At 41.6% G+C, this 18,432-nt stretch overlaps 1 protein-coding gene across 4 annotated transcripts in view; it reads left to right on the top strand.

The window, feature by feature from the left end:
- gramd2aa (GRAM domain containing 2Aa) overlaps positions 1-18,432 on the top strand; it is a 44,257-nt gene that overhangs the window by 19,481 nt on the left and 6,344 nt on the right. Inside the window, exons 1-8 of one of the 4 annotated variants that reach the window (XM_088992091.1) lie at positions 6,994-7,644; positions 8,086-8,143; positions 10,704-11,001; positions 13,946-14,049; positions 14,996-15,094; positions 16,691-16,762; positions 16,838-16,894; positions 17,133-17,310. In XM_088992091.1, the coding sequence (XP_088848217.1) occupies positions 7,625-7,644; positions 8,086-8,143; positions 10,704-11,001; positions 13,946-14,049; positions 14,996-15,094; positions 16,691-16,762; positions 16,838-16,894; positions 17,133-17,310 (886 nt within the window). In that variant the 5' untranslated portion in view covers positions 6,994-7,624. Of the gene's footprint in view, positions 1-6,993; positions 7,645-8,085; positions 8,144-10,703; positions 11,002-13,945; positions 14,050-14,995; positions 15,095-16,690; positions 16,763-16,837; positions 16,895-17,132; positions 17,311-18,432 lie in introns of those variants that run through there. The other 3 variants (XM_088992092.1, XM_088992093.1, XM_088992090.1) reach the window with 3 other exon arrangements.

Here is an 18,432-nt window from a genome sequence, read left to right on the forward strand (position 1 = left end):
GCCGTGTTGTGGCATGAGAATCAGAATCAGAATCATCTTTATTGCCAAGTATGTACAACACACAAGGAATTTGTTTCCGGTGCACTAGTATCGTCGTCAAAAAACTGCTAAGTGGCACTATACGGTTCCATTTTGGCTACTGTTGAAAGACTTCAAAGAGTTAATGGCTTCGGGGAAGAAGCTGTTTAAATGTCTGCTGGATTTGGTGCGCATGGATCGGTGGCGCCTGCCTGAGGGGAGTAGCTGGAAAAGGTGGTGGGCAGGGTGCAGAGGGTCCAGTAGTATTTTCCGCGCCCTAGTTTGGATTCTTGCAGTGTGCAAGTCCTCGAGAGTGGGTAGGGCGGTGCCAATGATTTTTTCCGCCGTCCTAACTGTCCATTGAAGTTGGATTTTGTCCATTTTTGTGGCGGTCTCGAACCTAACGGTGATGGAAGAACACAGGATGCATTCAATGACAGCCGTGTAGAAATGTTGCAGCACCTCCTGTGGCAGGCCATGCTTCTTTAGCAGCCTCAGGAAGTACATTCTCTGTTGGGCCTTTTTCAGAATAGAGTTGGTGTTGACCTCCCACTTCATGTCCTGGGAGACTATGATTCCCAGGAACTTGAAGGTCTCAACGGTTGACACAAGGCAGTTGGATAGTGTGAGGGGTAGCTGTGGTGATGGATGTTTCCTGAAGTCCACGATCATCTCAACTGTCTTCAGCGTGTTCAGCTCCAGGTTGTGACGGCTGCACCAGAGCTCCAGCTGCTCCACTTGTTGTCGGTACGCAGACTCGTCGCCGTCTTTGATGAGACCGATGACCGTGGTGTCGTCTGCGAACTTTATGAATTTGACAGCTGGGTGCGTTGAGGTGCAGTCGTTCGTGTAGAGAGAGAAGAGCAATGGAGAGAGGACGTATCCCTGCGGGGCTCCAGTGCTCGTGGTTCGTGTTGTAGATGATATATTTCCCAGTCTGACCTGTTGTGTCCGTCCTGTCAGGAAGCTGAGGGTCCACTGGCAGATCGTGGGGGACACACCAAGCTGGAGAAGTTTGGGGATAAGGAGTTCTGGGATGATGGTATTGAACGCAGAGCTGTAGTCCACAAACAGGATCCTTGCGTAGGTTCCTGTGTTGTCAAGGTGGTCGAGGATGTGGTGCAGTCCGATGTTGACTGCATCCTCCACAGACCTGTTTGCCCGTAGGCAAACTGAAGAGGATCTCGCAGAGGTCCGGTGATGTTCTTTAGGTGGTTCAGCACGAGGCGTTCAAAGGACTTCATGACCACAGACGTCAGAGCAACAGGTCTATAGTCGTTCAATCCCGAGGGTGCTGGTTTCTTTGGAACTGGGACGATAGTAGACTGTTTGAAGCAGGATGGGACTTCACACTGCTCCAGGGATCTGTTGAAGATTTGTGTGAAGACCGGAGCCAGCTGGTCAGCGCAGACTCTCAGGCAGGAGGGGGACACTCTGTCAGGTCCTGCAGCTTTCTTGTTCTTCTGCTGCTTGAAGAGCCGTCTAACGTCCAGTTCGTGGATCTGTAGGGCAGAGGGCGGAGATACGGTAGTTTCTGGTAATGGTGGGCAGACCAGGGAAATGGGGGTGTCCTTTTCAAATCGGCAAAAGTATGTATTTAACTCATCAGCCATACCATTGTTGTACACTGCTTGGGGGGAAGGTAAACGATAATTTGTTATTGCTTTCAGGCCATTCCACACCGATGCAGAGTCGTTAGCGGAGAACTGTTTGTTAAGCCTCTCCGCATAACTTTTCTTTGCGATGTTAATTTCCTTCGTCAGCCTGTTTCGGGCGAGTTTGTAAACTGCTCGATCGCCGCTTTTAAATGCAGATTCTTTCTCTTTCCTAAGCTGCCTGAGTTTGGGAGTGAACCATGGCTTGTTGTTGTTGAATGACCGGAAGGACTTTGTTGGTACACACATGTCCTCACAGAAACTGGTGTATGATGTTACAGTATATCAGAGTGAATTTGCCGTGCTTTATTGCATATAATTGCTTTATTCCCGGTGTTGCCGGCTAGCTGCTTTTCATTAATTCACATTAACAGAAGTTTTTCAACCTCTTCTATTACCCGAGACCGTTGCTTTGACAACACAGAAACACCTTTAGCAACACACGCACCTTTAATAGCTTCTTTGTTCCGAAGGATGGTAGCAATGGTGGACTTAGCACTGGGCCGTTCAGACAAACGCACACCTCTTTCGTGTTTCTCAATGATCTCCTTCTCCTCGACTATAATTTTGTTTTGTATCTTCTTCGGCTGAACACGAGCCTGTCGTGGGGTCTTTTTTGGTCCCATAACAGCAAAAGTATCCGTGATAAATCCTGGAAGACGAATGACGTGTGCACTCAAAGAAAGGGGGCGTGCAATCGTGTGGTTTGGTGTTCTTTTTTTGCTTGCTCCGCCAGCCATGGTGGGGCGGCGTTCCATGTGTATCCCGAAAAGTAGTGCGTCTGCCAAGGTTTCTTTTTCATAAATTTAAGGGTTCGTAAACCGAAAGGTTCGTAAGGCAAGGTGTTCGTAAACCGAGGTCCCACTGTATCCTGATTTTGACTACTGAGAAAAAGAAGCTCATTGATTGATTGCTTTGATGTGACAAGTGACGTACAATTTAAGGGCAGAATATCATTCGGGATGAAGAATTTTGTTTGTTATCCATGTTTAATTCTCCTCTTCATTACTAAATCAGTCAAGTCAAGGAATCCAAGTCGGTGAAGTGCCCACCATGCGTTTCAACATTAATTCCATGTACTAAAAACCTGAAATATGGAGCTCCCCCCAACCTGAGAGCAGGGACCTATCATAGCAGAGTCCGGCACCGCCATGTCTAGACGGTAGGGATATATATATATATATATATATATATATATATATATATAGGGCCTAAACTACCAGTAAGAATTTAGTTTGCTGACGAAGTTTCTTGGATAAGAACGAAACGTCCGACACCTTCAAAGAAGACGGGTGAAGACGGGTTAAAATGCCAGTAAAATCATCCTCAAGAAAATATAAATACAACAAATGCTCCCATTTTTAATAAGCTCAGCCCAAAGATGTACCATATTTTCAACATACACAACAAAAGGCCTCTTCATTGCTCATAAAGCTGTCCAAATCTTTGGAAGCTCTTTTCTTTTGCCGAGTTAAACCATCCCCCACACGGCTGTGGGCATATCGAGATGCTGATGCATGATTGTGGCACAGGCAAGCCTTAAATCCACATTTAAATGTGCTGTACATCAATGTGCCACAGATGTCCTAGGTTTTGAGTCAGAGAGGTGTAATGTCACGCCAAAACTGCGATAGCAAGCATTCTAAGTAAAATTGTACCAAGCTTCACTGATCTGCTGCCACGGCTTCTAAACTAGACAGGGCCTTTAAAATGTGATGTTTTGTGGATGTACTGTACTGTTTAGCGGTCACTTAGCTACTTCCTGCAGGAATGAATAACAGTCTCTGAGACAAAGAGTAAACTCAGTCGAAGTGTCAAAGAGCAGCGTGTTGCCAGATGCTGTGCCTGCTGTGTGTGCCTGTGCATAAGTGTGCATGTTGAGTTGGATCAGGCTGTTGTTTACAGCAGGACAAGACAGCTGTGACATCAGTGCCGGCTGAGCCGGATGTGCTTGACATCATTCTCGTAGTTTTAATCTCTAATTTGACATGTGATCAAACAACATAGATGTTTCTGTTTTGCTGTGATTTTTGGACAATAGATATATTTGGACAGAGTATATAAATAGAAAATATATGATTGTTTGGTAAATACAATATGGTTTGCAGTGTTAGAAGATTTGACATGCTTGGGGCCCAAATTGGGACACGTGTCCTCAGTGTTCAAAATATGCAGTTACGGAGACAACACAAAGTGTGTTCACAAACTCCACTCATAGAGGCTGGCCTCAGAATCTAACCCTGCACCTCTGTACTGTGAGGCGGAGCAGCTAACCAGTCGCCACACCACACCTCCCTTTATCGTTATCATAATTTTCTTTGTTATACACATATTTTCTTTGCCTACCGCATTAGCATAGCTTCGTAATTGTTCCACCATAAATTATGCATTTGGGAATACAATACAATACGTATTGATATACTGTACATAGCGCGTTAACAAAGCGCTTAACATGGATAGCTATCATTTCCAGGAAATAAGGCAGTTACAACGATAGTCGAAAGCACCAGGGTGTAAAACTAAGATCAAGTCTGAATCACGGATAAGTAAAACACTGGGGAACCTCTGTAAACATACTGTATTCAGTTTTCTTTTTTTAATCGTTTCGGCACTGGTTGGATTTTGTTACAACTGCATATGGACCGAATGCAAGTGGACTGCAACTATAAAATATATTAAAATAGCTTTCCCACCAAAATCAATTACTAAATAACCCTGCACCTAATAAACAAAAACATTGGTGAGTGTAGCATCACCAATCTCTTCATCAACAACTTTTAGTAATTTATCCTTGATAAAATAATTATGTTCATAGTGAAGAGAGAGCACATGCTACTCTCACTGCCTGCTGCATGCAGCCTATAAATAGTATCAGCAGTAGCCATACGCACCAAGGTGGGGATGAGCGAGTGATTATTATTATTATTATTATTATTATTATTATTATTATTATTATTATTATTATTATTATTAAAAATACAGGCGGCGGCACTGCAGGGACACCACGATACAACTGCAGAGTCTCCCTGTCCTCGCCTTCCATCTACTTCACTCTTTCACTTGAAGAAAGTCTTTGTCAATAACACTGATGGTGCAAAGAAATACAAAGTATGAAGAGATCTGTGCTATGATTAGATTTGCAACTTCAGGGTAACACTGGGATGGCTGTAAAAGCCACTGGAGTGAATCCCTTTATTTTGGATTGGATTGGATTGGATTTGCCTTTATTAGTCTCACAGTGGGGGAATTTACATTTCACAGCAACAAAGTGATGAAAGGAATGAAAGTAGAAAAACAAAATACATGAGCTGCTGGAAAGGCAGCCACTCTCTTCAGTCAATATATAACTTTGAACGTGCTCTAGAACAGAGGTCTCAAACTCCGGTCCTCGAGGGCTGATCCTACCTACATGTTTTCCAAGTCTCCCTGTTGCAACACACCAGTTGCAACAGCCTCAGGTGCGTTGCAACAGGGAGACTTGGAAAACATGTAGGACTGAGGCCCTCGAGGACCGGAGTTTGAGGCCCTGCTCTAGAATGTAATGAATCATGTCGCTAAAGTGGAAATGTTTGTCTCTAGATCAATTGTAAACTCCATGCAAACAATGACAACACTAATGAAAGTAAACCAAACATGGTATATGTCTTTGTAAGTATCAAACTGCCTCCGCGTGTCCGCTCAGTGCCTTCGGCTCTGAGGCAGAATACTGAAACTAATTACCAACTCTAAGGCTCTAAAATGGAGTCCTAAATTAGAAAAGGAACACTTCCCACCGGCAGCAGGTGTGGATGTGGACTCCAACGTAATAATCGAGCCGCCGGAGGAGAGGAAAATTACCTGTTGGAAACAACTGGAAGCACTCACACCTTGGAAAGATTTTAAGTGGATAAGACGTGATGTTGAAAGTGAGCTGGGACTTTCAACATCAGTTTGTTTCAATTTAGCTTCTTGGTCGATTAGCATAGAGGTACAATATTACCAAAGAAGCTGGGAGAAACTCAAGTGATAGAGCAGAAAGTCTAAATTGCTTCAACTCATGTGTTATATGTCATGCAGAATACAGCAGTAGAATAAGAGTCGTGTTTTAAATCAATGACTATTGGTGAAAATGTTGGTTTTGTCTTGATTTGTCACTTGTTCAAATACATACAGTACTGTAGTAGTAATTAACCACGTTAAACATCAGTCATAATATGCGCAATTGTATGTACTAAATACTAATATAAAATAAACGGTTGACTTTTCTCACCAGGAAGCACATGGGTCAGAACATTGATTATGGTTACTTTTAGTATTATTATTATTATTCAGCACAGGGAGCTTTCAGCACAGCAAGTTTTATATCAAACTAATTTCAACAGTCATTTGGCACGGTGAAGCTAAAATGGACCCAATTTTCAGATTGAGATTTCTCTGCTCTGATCTGACATACAGGAACTTGCAGTTTCTTATCTTTGCTTTGCGCTCTCCCAATCCGGGTGTGTTGATCTCCATTCTAAATTCTTACATGAATGAGTGTGAAACAACTTTCCAATGCAAATTGATGCTCAGTGTTCATTGAAGCAAACCAAAAGAAAAAAAAACAATGCGAGAGGCACTTCCTTGTGCCTGATATCATTGTGAAGTTTGAGAATCCAGTAAAGTTTTGAAGCCCGCAAATGCAGACATAGACAAAATGCAAACAACAAAGACGTTTGTTTATTCTCAAAAAATGTAAAACAGTCCAAACAGAAACTGTTGGTCAGAAACTTTTGGAAAAACACAGTTTGAACAAGTGCTTGCAAAAGGCAAAGTAACGGTGGCAAATGACAAAAGTCCAATTCACACAACAAACAAGAGGAAGATCAAATGACTGAACTGTACTCTACTTACCAAATGAGCTACTAAGGGAACACACTGCAAGAACCAAGACAAGGGCACGGAAAATCCTACTGGACCCTTCTCCCCCTGCCCACTACCTTTTCCAGCTGCCGATCCAGGCTCACCAAATCCACATTTAAACAGCTTCTTCCCCGTAGCCATTAACTCTAAACAGTAACCCAAATGTAACCATATAGTGCCTCTTTGCAGTGTTGCACAACCCTGTGGAACAGCATATCATTATAATCATTGTAGCTCTACCTCTGTACTCACTTGAACCACTGTTGCTGACCTATATAATGTCCAGCACCAGAAGCTTTGAGCCTCTAAAGGACATCTGCATAATTGCACACTTGTTTTACTACAAATACGGTGACTGATCACTTTAAAATGGTTCACTGATTTTGTGCACCAATTTAACAACTGTTAATGGATTTTATTCTACCACTGTTTGTTTTAGCTCTGCTTGATACCTTGCACGGTGTTTTAGTTGTTCCAGAGAGGCACCACTTATATTAAAGCATTAGATTAGATTAGATTAGATTAGATTAGCCGTTATTAGTGTCCTCGATACTTATTTGTCATGTCTTTTTTATGATGCTACTAGTGCAGCGTGTTCTACCGAAGACAAATTCCTTGTGTGTTCTACACACTTGGCCAATAAAGATTCTGATGACAATATCATAGATGGTCATAGATGGACAATAATATAGAGGTCTTGATAGAAACACTTGAACATGAACAACAAAACGGGTCAATAATCCGACAGGAGACTCGGCAGTTTGGCAGTCCTTAGAATTAGATACATGGCAAAGCAGGATTGAAAACAAGGAACAGGTGCACTTTCTGGAGAAGAAAAATGCTGTTCACTCCAGATAGAGCTGAAACAAAACAAACAGTCAGATTCTCTTTGAAAGATGATTACCAGCTGGGTGTCCTTTTTCTGTTTCGTCTTCAGTCTTACTTCCAGTATGGCATTAAAAACAAAAATAAACATTAGCGGAAATCGATTTCTTGCCAAGACCTGATCATTCCAGATTTTATCTACTGGTCGACGAAGTATCTCGCCGTTTCGGCCCTCCCCAGGCAAGATGAATTGGATGATGTGCATGTATGTTCATATCTTCTGACAGTCAACAGAACAGTAACCCGCTGCATAATCTCCAGGGCATTGTCGGTATTTGTGGGCAAACAGCGGAATATTCTTCTTTGATTGTGCTGTATGTGACAGCGTACACCTGCCCTCTGCCTCCTGCAGTCATGTACACAGACACACATGTGCACACACCCACACTAATGATTGCATGTGGCGCTGAGGCACACAGCCAGTGGGAATTGTCATGCAGTGTATGCACACACACACACACACACACACACAGGTGAAAAACACCACGGTACCACCTTTCATCAAGGGTACCAACAACACCTTGCCTTCACAGGTGCAAATGACCCTCAAATATGCTACTGCTAACCAACGTGATAATCTGTCCACTGTTGTAACCGCTGTCCCTGAAATGGTTAATCACACATCTGCCTTTTAATTCTATTCCAGGTTTCATCTGATTGAAGAGCTGTCCTATGAGGATGTCAAAAAATGTTACCGTGGCTCGGTGAGTGCTGTCCATCACTTTTGGGTGTGTTTTTAACCCCTGTTAACTCATACACTGCCAGACGTGCAAAAATGTGTCCATTCCAGTGCCTGGGTTTTTGTCATTGTCACTCGAATTCCATGACCCACAGAATATTGAGTTTTAGGACTACATAAACATTCAATGCAGCGTAAGAAACCTTAGACTCTCTTCTTTCTTCAGAAAACAAGATTTATTTCCTAAATTATATGGGTCCGGAGTAATATGAGTTTGAAATGAGGGTGGCTGTCCAAAATACTATGCAATACATCCTGTACATATTAGTTTATATAGCGCTTTAACAACAGCTGAAGCTGGAACAAAGTGCTAACATTGGAAAAAAGGGAAATGCTGCCCCCTTGTGGAAAGGAAAAACAATTTCCAGAGGCCATGGCCAGCTCTTTATCGGCACCCAAACAAGAAAATACAAAACCCCAACAAATTTGGGAATGGCAGTGAATGAGTTAATTGGGACGTTTACACATTTGGCACCTCCCTTTTAATACACGAACAGAAGTAAAAGTCACAAACAGTCACAACATATTAAGGACCAAACATTTTTACTTTCAGCCACACCTTGTGCGGCTTTTTGGTATATGCCAAATATCATTTAAAATCAGAAAAGCAAGTTGTTAACTTTGTGCATTGAGATTTTTGGGGAATTTGTGCATACTTTTCGCAACGTTTCCACGAAAGCTAACCTACGAGTGGAATCTTAGATAGAGGTCAGATGTAGAAGAAATCCTTGAACGGCGGCCATTATAAAATATTTATCAAGTGCAGAGGAATGTTTAGTGCCACTTCAATTCTAGTTCCTGTCATACAAGCTGACCACACTAATATTAATCCGTGCAAACAATAAAACACTCATAAAGGTTTGAATATGTTAATAAGGGCCTAATAAGAATCCTCTATTCCATCATACATAAAAGAAAAAATTTGAAATCAATTCCAAAATGTCATCTGGAATAATTACAGTAATTTTTTTGTTATTGATGAAATATTTCTCTTTAATTTTCAGTGCCTTTTGTTTTATTATGCTGCAGCGGTTTGAAAAGTTGAAGTGAAAAGCACCAAATGTACTTCTATGTTTAATTGGCTTCATCCATCCATCCATATTCTGTTACCCTTCTCCTCATGAGGGTGGTGCATGTGTTAAATCCTGTCCCAGTTGACCTGTACTTTATGGTCTTTAATTAACCAACCAAAAGCGAAAGTGGGGGAAAACACCCAAAAGTGCACAGAGCTACAGTATCTGTGATTAAAATGTGCTGCTGACCATTGTAATTATGTGACAGTTAAATATGTTAAGTGTGAGTTCTCGTGAAAATTTTATGCTGGCCATAATTTAAATCTGGAAACGATTGCCCCCATTCATTCCTATGGCCCAACTTGTTTCAGTGTTACACCTAATGGCAAGGGTGTCAAACTCATTTTTTTGCCACAAGCCACATTGTAGTTACGGTTTCCTCTCGGGGGCAGTTATGAATTTGGGGAAGGCCTTAGAATGTTTAGATCCCCCAACACATATTACATATGGCGCGCACAACAAATTAATGAAAAACTAGTTGTCAAATTTGAATTAAAAAATAATGACTGTGATTGTGGTTTATTGGATTGGATTGGATTTGCCTTCGTCTCGCAGTGGAGAAATTTACATTTCACAGCAGCAAAGTTGTGAAAGGAATGAAAGTACAATATAGATGGAACAATTTGACATTTTGGATTGGACTTTAGCAAGCAACATGGAATTTCATGTTTGATTTGCTTTCGCGGGCCGAATAAAATTATGTGGTGGTGCAGATTTGGCCCCCGGGCCTGGACTTTATTGCCTATGCCTCATGGAGTATTTGTAGAACATGGCTTGTGAACTATACTCAGCTCCATAAGATGAAATCGACCCTCATGTAAAAGTCTTCTGACTAAAATTGTGCCCTTAGCACTCTGATTAAGACCTGATTGAGATCATCCAAAGAAACATTGAAACATGATCGAAACCTGCTTCTTGATCCAATATTTCATCCAAATCATGAATTCCGAGACAGTGAAGAAGTGAAGAACCCAGCCCTACGCGACTTTCATACCGTGACCTCCACTTCGCTTTGTTTTTCATGAGGAGACGGGCCGCCTTCAACTATTAATAGAAAGAAAGTCAAAGTGAGCCAGTCAATGTGGAGAGATGGACAAGAGGGAAGGAGAGAGGGAGCGAAAGGCAGGTGGCAGTATGATGGAAATGAGTTGGAGGTAGGAGAGCGGGGAGTGATTGGGACAACTCGCGTATTTGGACACGGGGAGTTTGGACGAAACAGAAGGAGTCTCAGTCCGAGGCCAGGAAACACTGGGAAGGAAAGGGGTCACCCTCCTGCGGCGGTCTTGGGCACTGTGGGTTTTTCCAGTCCGGATTTCTTGAGGGCCATTTGAGACAGGGAAGAGGACTGTGCTCGTGTGCGTTTATGTACACAGTGGCCAGGTGTCTATTTTTACAAGTGTGTGTTTTTGTAGACTAGCCGGTCACCCGTACTGACATGCTTCAGGGGAACAGTGTGTGTCTTGCAGCGACTTGCGTCAGGCCATGGATGAGTGTGTGTGCGTGTACGGTGCCAACGTGCTGAGCCTGGTGCAGAGCTCCCCACCTCTGAGGGAGCGCGTGGTGTCGGCGGTGAGCCGGGTCGGAGCGGCCGGCGGCTGGAGAGGGAATTCTGGTGCCGTGCGAGCAGGCCGGTCCGCCAAGGAGCTGCTCATGACTCTGCCCTGTCCCTCTGCGCAGACTGTCAGCAAGTACAACTCGCAGTACCATAAACTCTTCCAGTGTGTGCCCAAGGATGAGCTCCTTATGAAAGGTACCCGGCAGCGACAACTTGAACAACAGAACTTTGTCACACCAGTTTTACACCTCATTTATACTTGCTGTGTTATTATGTGTCATTCGTATCACATTTGCTTGACAGTCTTTTTATATTACCTGGTTTTCATCTGTTCTAAATTTTGATCATTTTTCTGAAATACAGATTTTGGAGACAGCAGAAATTGTTTCTTGACAATTAACAAAGTGCTCCATTCACTCACTGAAGGGGTACAGTTGCATTTATTCTATATTAACTGATTGATTGCACTGAATGCAACTTTAATTCGGCAAACTTCTATTTTAATCTTTTTTGTCCCTGTTGCAAGTCTTTTGTTCAAAAGGGCACACAGACAATGTTTTGGGGATTTTTGTGGACGCAGTACAAATACATTGTTTACACAAAACATTTTTGTGGCCTTGCAATGTAAATGCATAGCTTCCCACTGGAGAATTGGGTCAACCTTGAGTTGAGATCACCTTTTGTGATGTGTGTAAGGTATGAGGCCTTGGCGAAAGAAAATGGACAGGACTACAATAGTCCATCCATCCATCTTCTACTGCTTATCCAGACGGAATAGACTTTTTTAAGGCTTATAAACTGCAACAAGACATTTGTAAAACCCGCAGGCTCTTGACAAGAACAGACACTAAAACCCACTTTAAGGACAACAGACATTGAGGACTCCAGCAAAGATAATAATAATAATAATAATTTTATTTCAAGCGCCTTTCAAAGCTGTCAGGGACACTTTACAGTCACAGACAAGCATAGATACAATAATAAATAAAATACATTATAAATCGAAACAAGAAATGAGGGCGGCCCGGTAGTCGAGTGGTTAGCACAGCGGCTTCACAGTGCAGAGGTCGCCGGTTCGCGTCCCAGTCCGGCCTCCCTGTGTGGAGTTTGCATGTTCTCCCCGGACCCGCGTGGGTTTTCTCCGGGTCCTCCGGTTTCCTCCCACACTCCAAAAACATGCATGGCAGGCAGATTGACCACTCCAAATTGTCCATAGGAGTGAGTGTGAGAGTGACTGTTGTATGTCTTTGTGTGCCCTGCGATTGGCTGGCAACCAATTCAGGGTGTCCCCCGCCTCGTGCCCGAAGACAGCTGAGATAGGCTCCAGCAACCCCCGCGACCCTAATGAGGAATAAGCGGTACGGAAAATGAGATGAGATGAGAAACAAGAAATGCAATTTTAAATAGGTGGGTTTTGTGATGGGATTTGAAGGTTGGAAGAGAATCGATGCACATATTTACTTAGCCAGATGCCAAATTTCACCATAATTTACTGACATATTTTGCCTGCACATTATACTTATGACATTGCTACAAATTCTAATTCGATATGGCATATTCCAGATGTAGAAAAAATGAAATAGTGTGTCTTTTTATTTCTAAGTGCCGGTGCTCTTTCTCTTTTTTTTTTGCAATGAAGCATACAATTGAGAAAATCATGATCTCATTTGCTCAACTCAAGACTTAACCACAATTACTTGCTGATTTTTTTACAATGAAAAGTTTGAATCCAAATTTGTACACATCTGTTATCGTACAAAAGCAAAACCTCAACAAAATGTGTGACTGCTGCTGCTCACCGGCAGAAAAAATAGCCTGTGACTGTGAAGTGTCATAGAGAGTTTTGAAAGGCTCTTATAAATGAAATGTCTAAGAATAACAATAATAACAATAATAATAATAATAATAATAATAATAATTATTATTATTATTATTATTATTATTATTATTATTATTTTTATTATAAACAATATTCATGACATTCACTGATTTTACATGCATTACATACTTATTACATAAGTGAAAAATCGCAATTAACTTGAAAGACAATAACAGTGAGGCACAATTCCCCAGAAAATGTACAAGCGAATTGGCAAAAAGAAAAACAATATGTTAAACATAACTGGAAACGAGTATCAAAATAACCACCACCATGATCTTTAAAAAAGGGCAATCTTCTCACATCTTATAACATTTTCTTTTCATCACGTTTTGTAAGGTGGTGGTGGACCCCAAAAATGCAGGCAGGGGTGCCAAATTGTTAAATAAAGTCAGCAAAAAAAAAAAAAAAAAAAAGCAAAACAAAATCTCAAACAACCAAGTCATCAGAACAAAAAGGTTTAAAGTAGCAAACAAAACCATGAGCAAAACATGACAAGATGAAACAAACCTAACAGGGTGAAACAAACAAAGAGAATGGCTAAATCCAGAACTCAGACACGACGAAAGCAAAATATCTAAAGTAACAAACAATAACCGTGACTGATGCTAAAATATCAGTGACCGTAACATGAGCGAGAACAAGAACGAAACATGAACGAGAGCAAGACTAAAACATGACCTATAGTCGAGACAAGCACGAGTGAAAGGTGACAGGAGCAAACAAGCAAACAGTGACCCGAATGGTCACGCTGGGAGTCCTTTTAACTGCCACTGATTAAAAAAAGAACGAAACTGTGCAGCTGCAGGCTACAGTGCCACCCGTTGGTCGCAAACAAACGTGTCACTTGCAATGTTTGTAATCGTGAAATGCCATCAACTGGGATCTTCATAAGATCCCCATAATTATGGCATGTAAATGTTGGCAGTTCTAATTCCTTTTGTGTCGAGAGAAGAAAATGATTGCATAATATCATAGCATCTTTGTTTCTGTAGCTCCTTTGCCATCCATGATATGAACTCCCCTGGTTACAAACTGAATCGCTTCAGAGCTGTAAACAACGAAATAAATTCCCCCCACTTTGTAAATATTCAATGGAAAGAAAAGCAATGTGTGTGTGTGTGTGTGTGTGTGTGTGTGTGTGTGTGTGTGTGTGTGTGTGTGTGTGTGTGTGTGTGTGTGTGTGTGTGTGTGTGTGTGTGTGTGTGTGTGTGTGTGTGTGTGTGTGTGTGTGTGTGTGTGTGTGTTTTGCTTCATCAGTGTACTCCTGCGCTCTTCTCAGAGATATCCTCCTCCAAGGCAGGCTTTACATCTCAAGGAATTGGCTATGTTTCTATGCCAACCTCTTCGGCAAAGACATTAAGGTACCGTATAGATCACATGTCGTATTCATGTGATCAAAACATGACCTCCAGTCAGTATTGAACTACAAGGAGTTATAATCATTCCACGTGATAACTGTGCTGTGAAATTCCACCTTAATCTGCTGGGATTTTTTTTTCTTTCATGCTATGCATCCTTCCTTTTTTTCTCTTTTCTTTGAAACTCAACCTCTCCTGATAGTTAACTGACAATCAGCTTCTTAGTCTTCCAACATTCCTTGCATACTGACTAAATAAGAAATGCCTCTTGCCCCAGCACCCCACTCCTCAACACCACTTCCTGACGACATATACTTTGACTTTCCCCATGCTATGTGGGTTTCAAGTTATATATATATATATATATATATATATATATATATATATATATATATATATATATATATATATATATATATATATGTGTGTATGTGTATATATGTGTGTGTGCGTGTGCGTGCGTGTGTGTGTGTGTGTGTGTGTGTGTGTTATATGTTATATATATGTTATGTTTAACATATTGTATAGCGGTCCCGAGTGATGGAAACATCAGAAAGAAGGAACATGAGAAACTCGAGAAATACCAAGGGCTCAGAGAGGAGCTGGAGAGAGCCTGGAAGGTAAAGGTGACAGTCGTGCCTGTGGTGGTCGGAGCACTTGGGGCAGTGACCCCCAAACTCGACGAGTGGTTGCAACAGATCCCAGGAACAACATCGGATATCTCGGTCCAGAAAAGCGCAGTGCTGGGAACAGCACGGATACTGCGCAGAACCCTCAAGCTTCCTGGCCTCTGGTAGAGGACCCGAGCTAAAATGGGGGGCAGACACCACCCATGGGGGGTGAGACAGGGAATTTTATATATATACATAGAGGGGGGGGGGGTGCCATGAGGATGTTTTTTTTTTCAATGTTTAAATGCTTGTTTCCATCTTATCCTCATTACTTGTAGGTGGCCATCCCCGTTGTCTCTGTGCGGTTGGTGAAAAAGCATAAAACAGCAGGCCTGGTGCCCAATGGGTTGGCTATCACCACAGACACTGGCCAGAAGGTACACACTCTCGACATGTTGTGAGTTCAAATGCTTTTGCACTGATTAAGCACAGCCGTCGATGTTTTCCAAGGCGAGGTTTGACGGAAAGAACAGCGCTAGATAGCAACGGCCTGGAAGCATGCTCAAGTGGAGAGGGTTTTTTTCCAACACGACGGTGACGTTTGACATTCTGAAAGACCCTGTGTGCCAGACAAGTCAAATCTGTACTTTTGTTTCGCACATTGGTTGATGAAATTAAAAAGGGCACACCTATCCAGCAGAGTTTAGATGTCTCCTTCCACCTACACACGTGATTCAAATGATTAGGATCATTATCAGATTTCTGCAGGGGCTTCTGATGAGGTGATCATTTCAATCAAGTGCGTTTGAGAAGATAAACATCTAATGCATATAAGATGGGGACCCTCGAGGACCACAGTCTGTGAGTCTTGTCGTAACATGAGTGTCCCTAAAGCAGGAATGGAATCAGGCATCAGCCACAAGGTTCCTTTTTCAATGCTTCTTTATCACTGCTGTGATGCCATGTGATACACATTTGCATTGCATCGAGTGTTTTTGTGTGAAATGAGCCCTTTCTTTCCTTCTTTTAATACCGGTTAGCCATGACACTTGGCACACTGTTTCTGTTTACATCACGGTTTACCTGGGCTACCATCACTACGCCTGTGTGGCACAGATATACAGACTACCAGTAGGAGCACCAGGAGAAGGAGCAGTTCAGAGAGTAGTGTAAAAAAATAGTTGGTTCGAAACATTAAATTGATTTGGTCATTGGCGTAATTGTGACTAGTCAACTAATCGTGGTAGCATTGATTCAATATAAATATCACCAAAGTTTTTAAAACCCCACTGTGTGCCACTGAACGCACATTTTGATGACAAAACATTCCTGGATGTGGTGAATAATGGACGTTTAGCTAAACACAGCAGAGTAGGCATTTTTGGATACACCAATTTGTTTCATTTATGTATATTAACATATTTGAGATGCGTGGTATCTGTTTAGTTTCAAGACAATGTCATCTTGTTGACATCATTCGTCTCTCGATGGAAATGGACCCAAGTCTGCCTTGTTGGCAAATGACACTTGAGGCTCATTTTTTTGTCTTTATTTTTCATTGTCCCGCTCCTAAAGTTTTTTGAATGAAATGGTTTTACATCATATATATATACATATACTGCACAAACAATCATCTTTAGAATGGGACCAAATTATGTTTTTAGTGTGACTTAAAGTTTGACTGCAATTTAAAAAATCGAACGCCATGTTTTTCAATCTTTTCAAGGGTTTTTGTGATTATACTCCCTTATTTCTCTTGAGTAGAAGAACAGCATTATTTAGGAAATAGACATTTCGAGGGCTTATTTTTTACTCCTGTCCCTGACCACTTACTAATGATTTTTCCTCCAAATACTTTGCACAAATATGAATCAAAATACAGTTTTGTCACCGTGCCCAAGATTAGTTTAAATCTCCAACATCTGGCCCAAATGATAAAATAAAGACATATTTTACAATTATGATCTTTTGTCTTGCTTATCAGAGCAACCTATTATATACTTCAGATGTTGACATGATGTTTTTTTTCTCAGTATGTATTTGTGTCACTGCTATCAAGAGACAGTGTGTATGATGTCCTTCGAAGGATCTGCACACACCTACAGGTGTGTACGCACCCAGTACCGTGCAATGCATAGATGAGATAGTGTTTCACTTAGTGATGTCATGTCCCTCTGCAGGTCAATGGGAAAAGTTTGAGTTTCAAGCAGTACATGGAGGAACCCGCCCTATTGCTGGTTCGTGACATCATGTTCTCCAGAAACAGTCACGTGACACTTGGGGGTTGACTTGCAGGTTTTTGATACAAATTTTACCATTACTGAAGTGATCAAATACCAGAGAAAAAAAATGTAAGCCTTGTGACAGAATATTTGCAATGCTAAAAAAAAGATATTTGCATCCCCCACTTAACCATCATGTCTACCGTATGTTTGTCAAGTCGAAGTCATTGGCAAATATTTTCTTTTGCTTTAGGATGAATTCCCGACTCCTGACGAATTTCCAGTGGTGGATGAATTCCCGTCAGTGTTAAAGTGGAGAAGGAAGCCCTCAGTGGTGTCTGTGTCCTCCTCCCTTCCTGACCTGGTGGGGAACTCCAACAGTAGCCTGTGCACTGCAAATACACCCTTTGAGTCAGAGCAGCCTCTGGAAGGTCCGACGCCGTGACGAAAACAGAAAACTGCATTTTCAATTGATGTCATTTGGATTATTTGTGCCTGTATGTGTGCTCCAGAGAGCAATTTTTCTCTTATGCAAGAGCATGTTAAGCTCCAAATGGAGTGTGAAGGAGGGCGGTCATATTAAAAAGATGGAGTGGATGCAGATGCAAATCGAGATACTCACAAAAAGCATCTGCTGTCGTTGGGATGCTTTTCAACGGACAGATTTAATGTGGTTGAAAATATTAAATCACATTATTGATTTGTTTGCAGTGAAGCAGCAGTATTCTAGCAAAATACAAGAGCAGTACAAGCATTTTATTGTGCAAACCCTACAAAGATTAGAAGGTTTGTTTTGATTGACAGTCAGAAATGATTTAAAGGACCGACATCACTTTTTTGTTTCTTAACTGACATCACAAAAACGTTTTATAGCATCTAAAATACCCAAAACACGCAGTATGATATTTCTATTCAAATGCAAAACACCAATAAAAATGACTTAAATTGTCCAAAATCTGCAAAAAAATTGAGCTGTGAATTGGGCATTTTCACAGTTTGTGACGTCACGCCCCAAGACGTCTTGCATTGCTGGAAAATCAAAACAATGGCTTCAGATTCGGAGAATATGCTTTCTTGTTACATCTTCAGGTATCAATATGATTCAAATAGTTCTGAAGAGGAAAGCATACATGTTTGCAATCGATTGAAGAATTTATTCCATGCCATTTTGAGGCAACATTGGGGAGAAATGATTACCAGAAAAGAGGCACAAAATGGCGACCTTCTGTGGCCACCTCCGTTTCCACAGGCAGATAAATTCCTTATATGGAGCTTGTACACCCTCTTCTGGCGGCTTTTGGGTGCAACACAAGGTTTTCAGACAAAACAATACAGCAAAATACATTGACGTGATGGAAGGACTGCTACAATGTCTTTTTTTCAGTCAGGGGGCGTTTCTTTAGTGACGTCACGTACGGACTCGTCACCAACTCAAAAACAAGACTTCTTGAATATTCAGCGCAAGTCTTAAAACGTAAAATATAGCTTTATGCAGTGGAATCTTATTAAAATACGCTCAGTAGATGTCATTTGAAGCCAATTTACAAGTTATG

The sequence above is a fragment of the Hippocampus bargibanti genome, linkage group LG03 (assembly GCF_051943395.1).
Source record: "Hippocampus bargibanti isolate YZ-2025 linkage group LG03, ASM5194339v1, whole genome shotgun sequence".
In the NCBI taxonomy this organism is placed as follows: Eukaryota; Metazoa; Chordata; class Actinopteri; order Syngnathiformes; family Syngnathidae; genus Hippocampus; species Hippocampus bargibanti.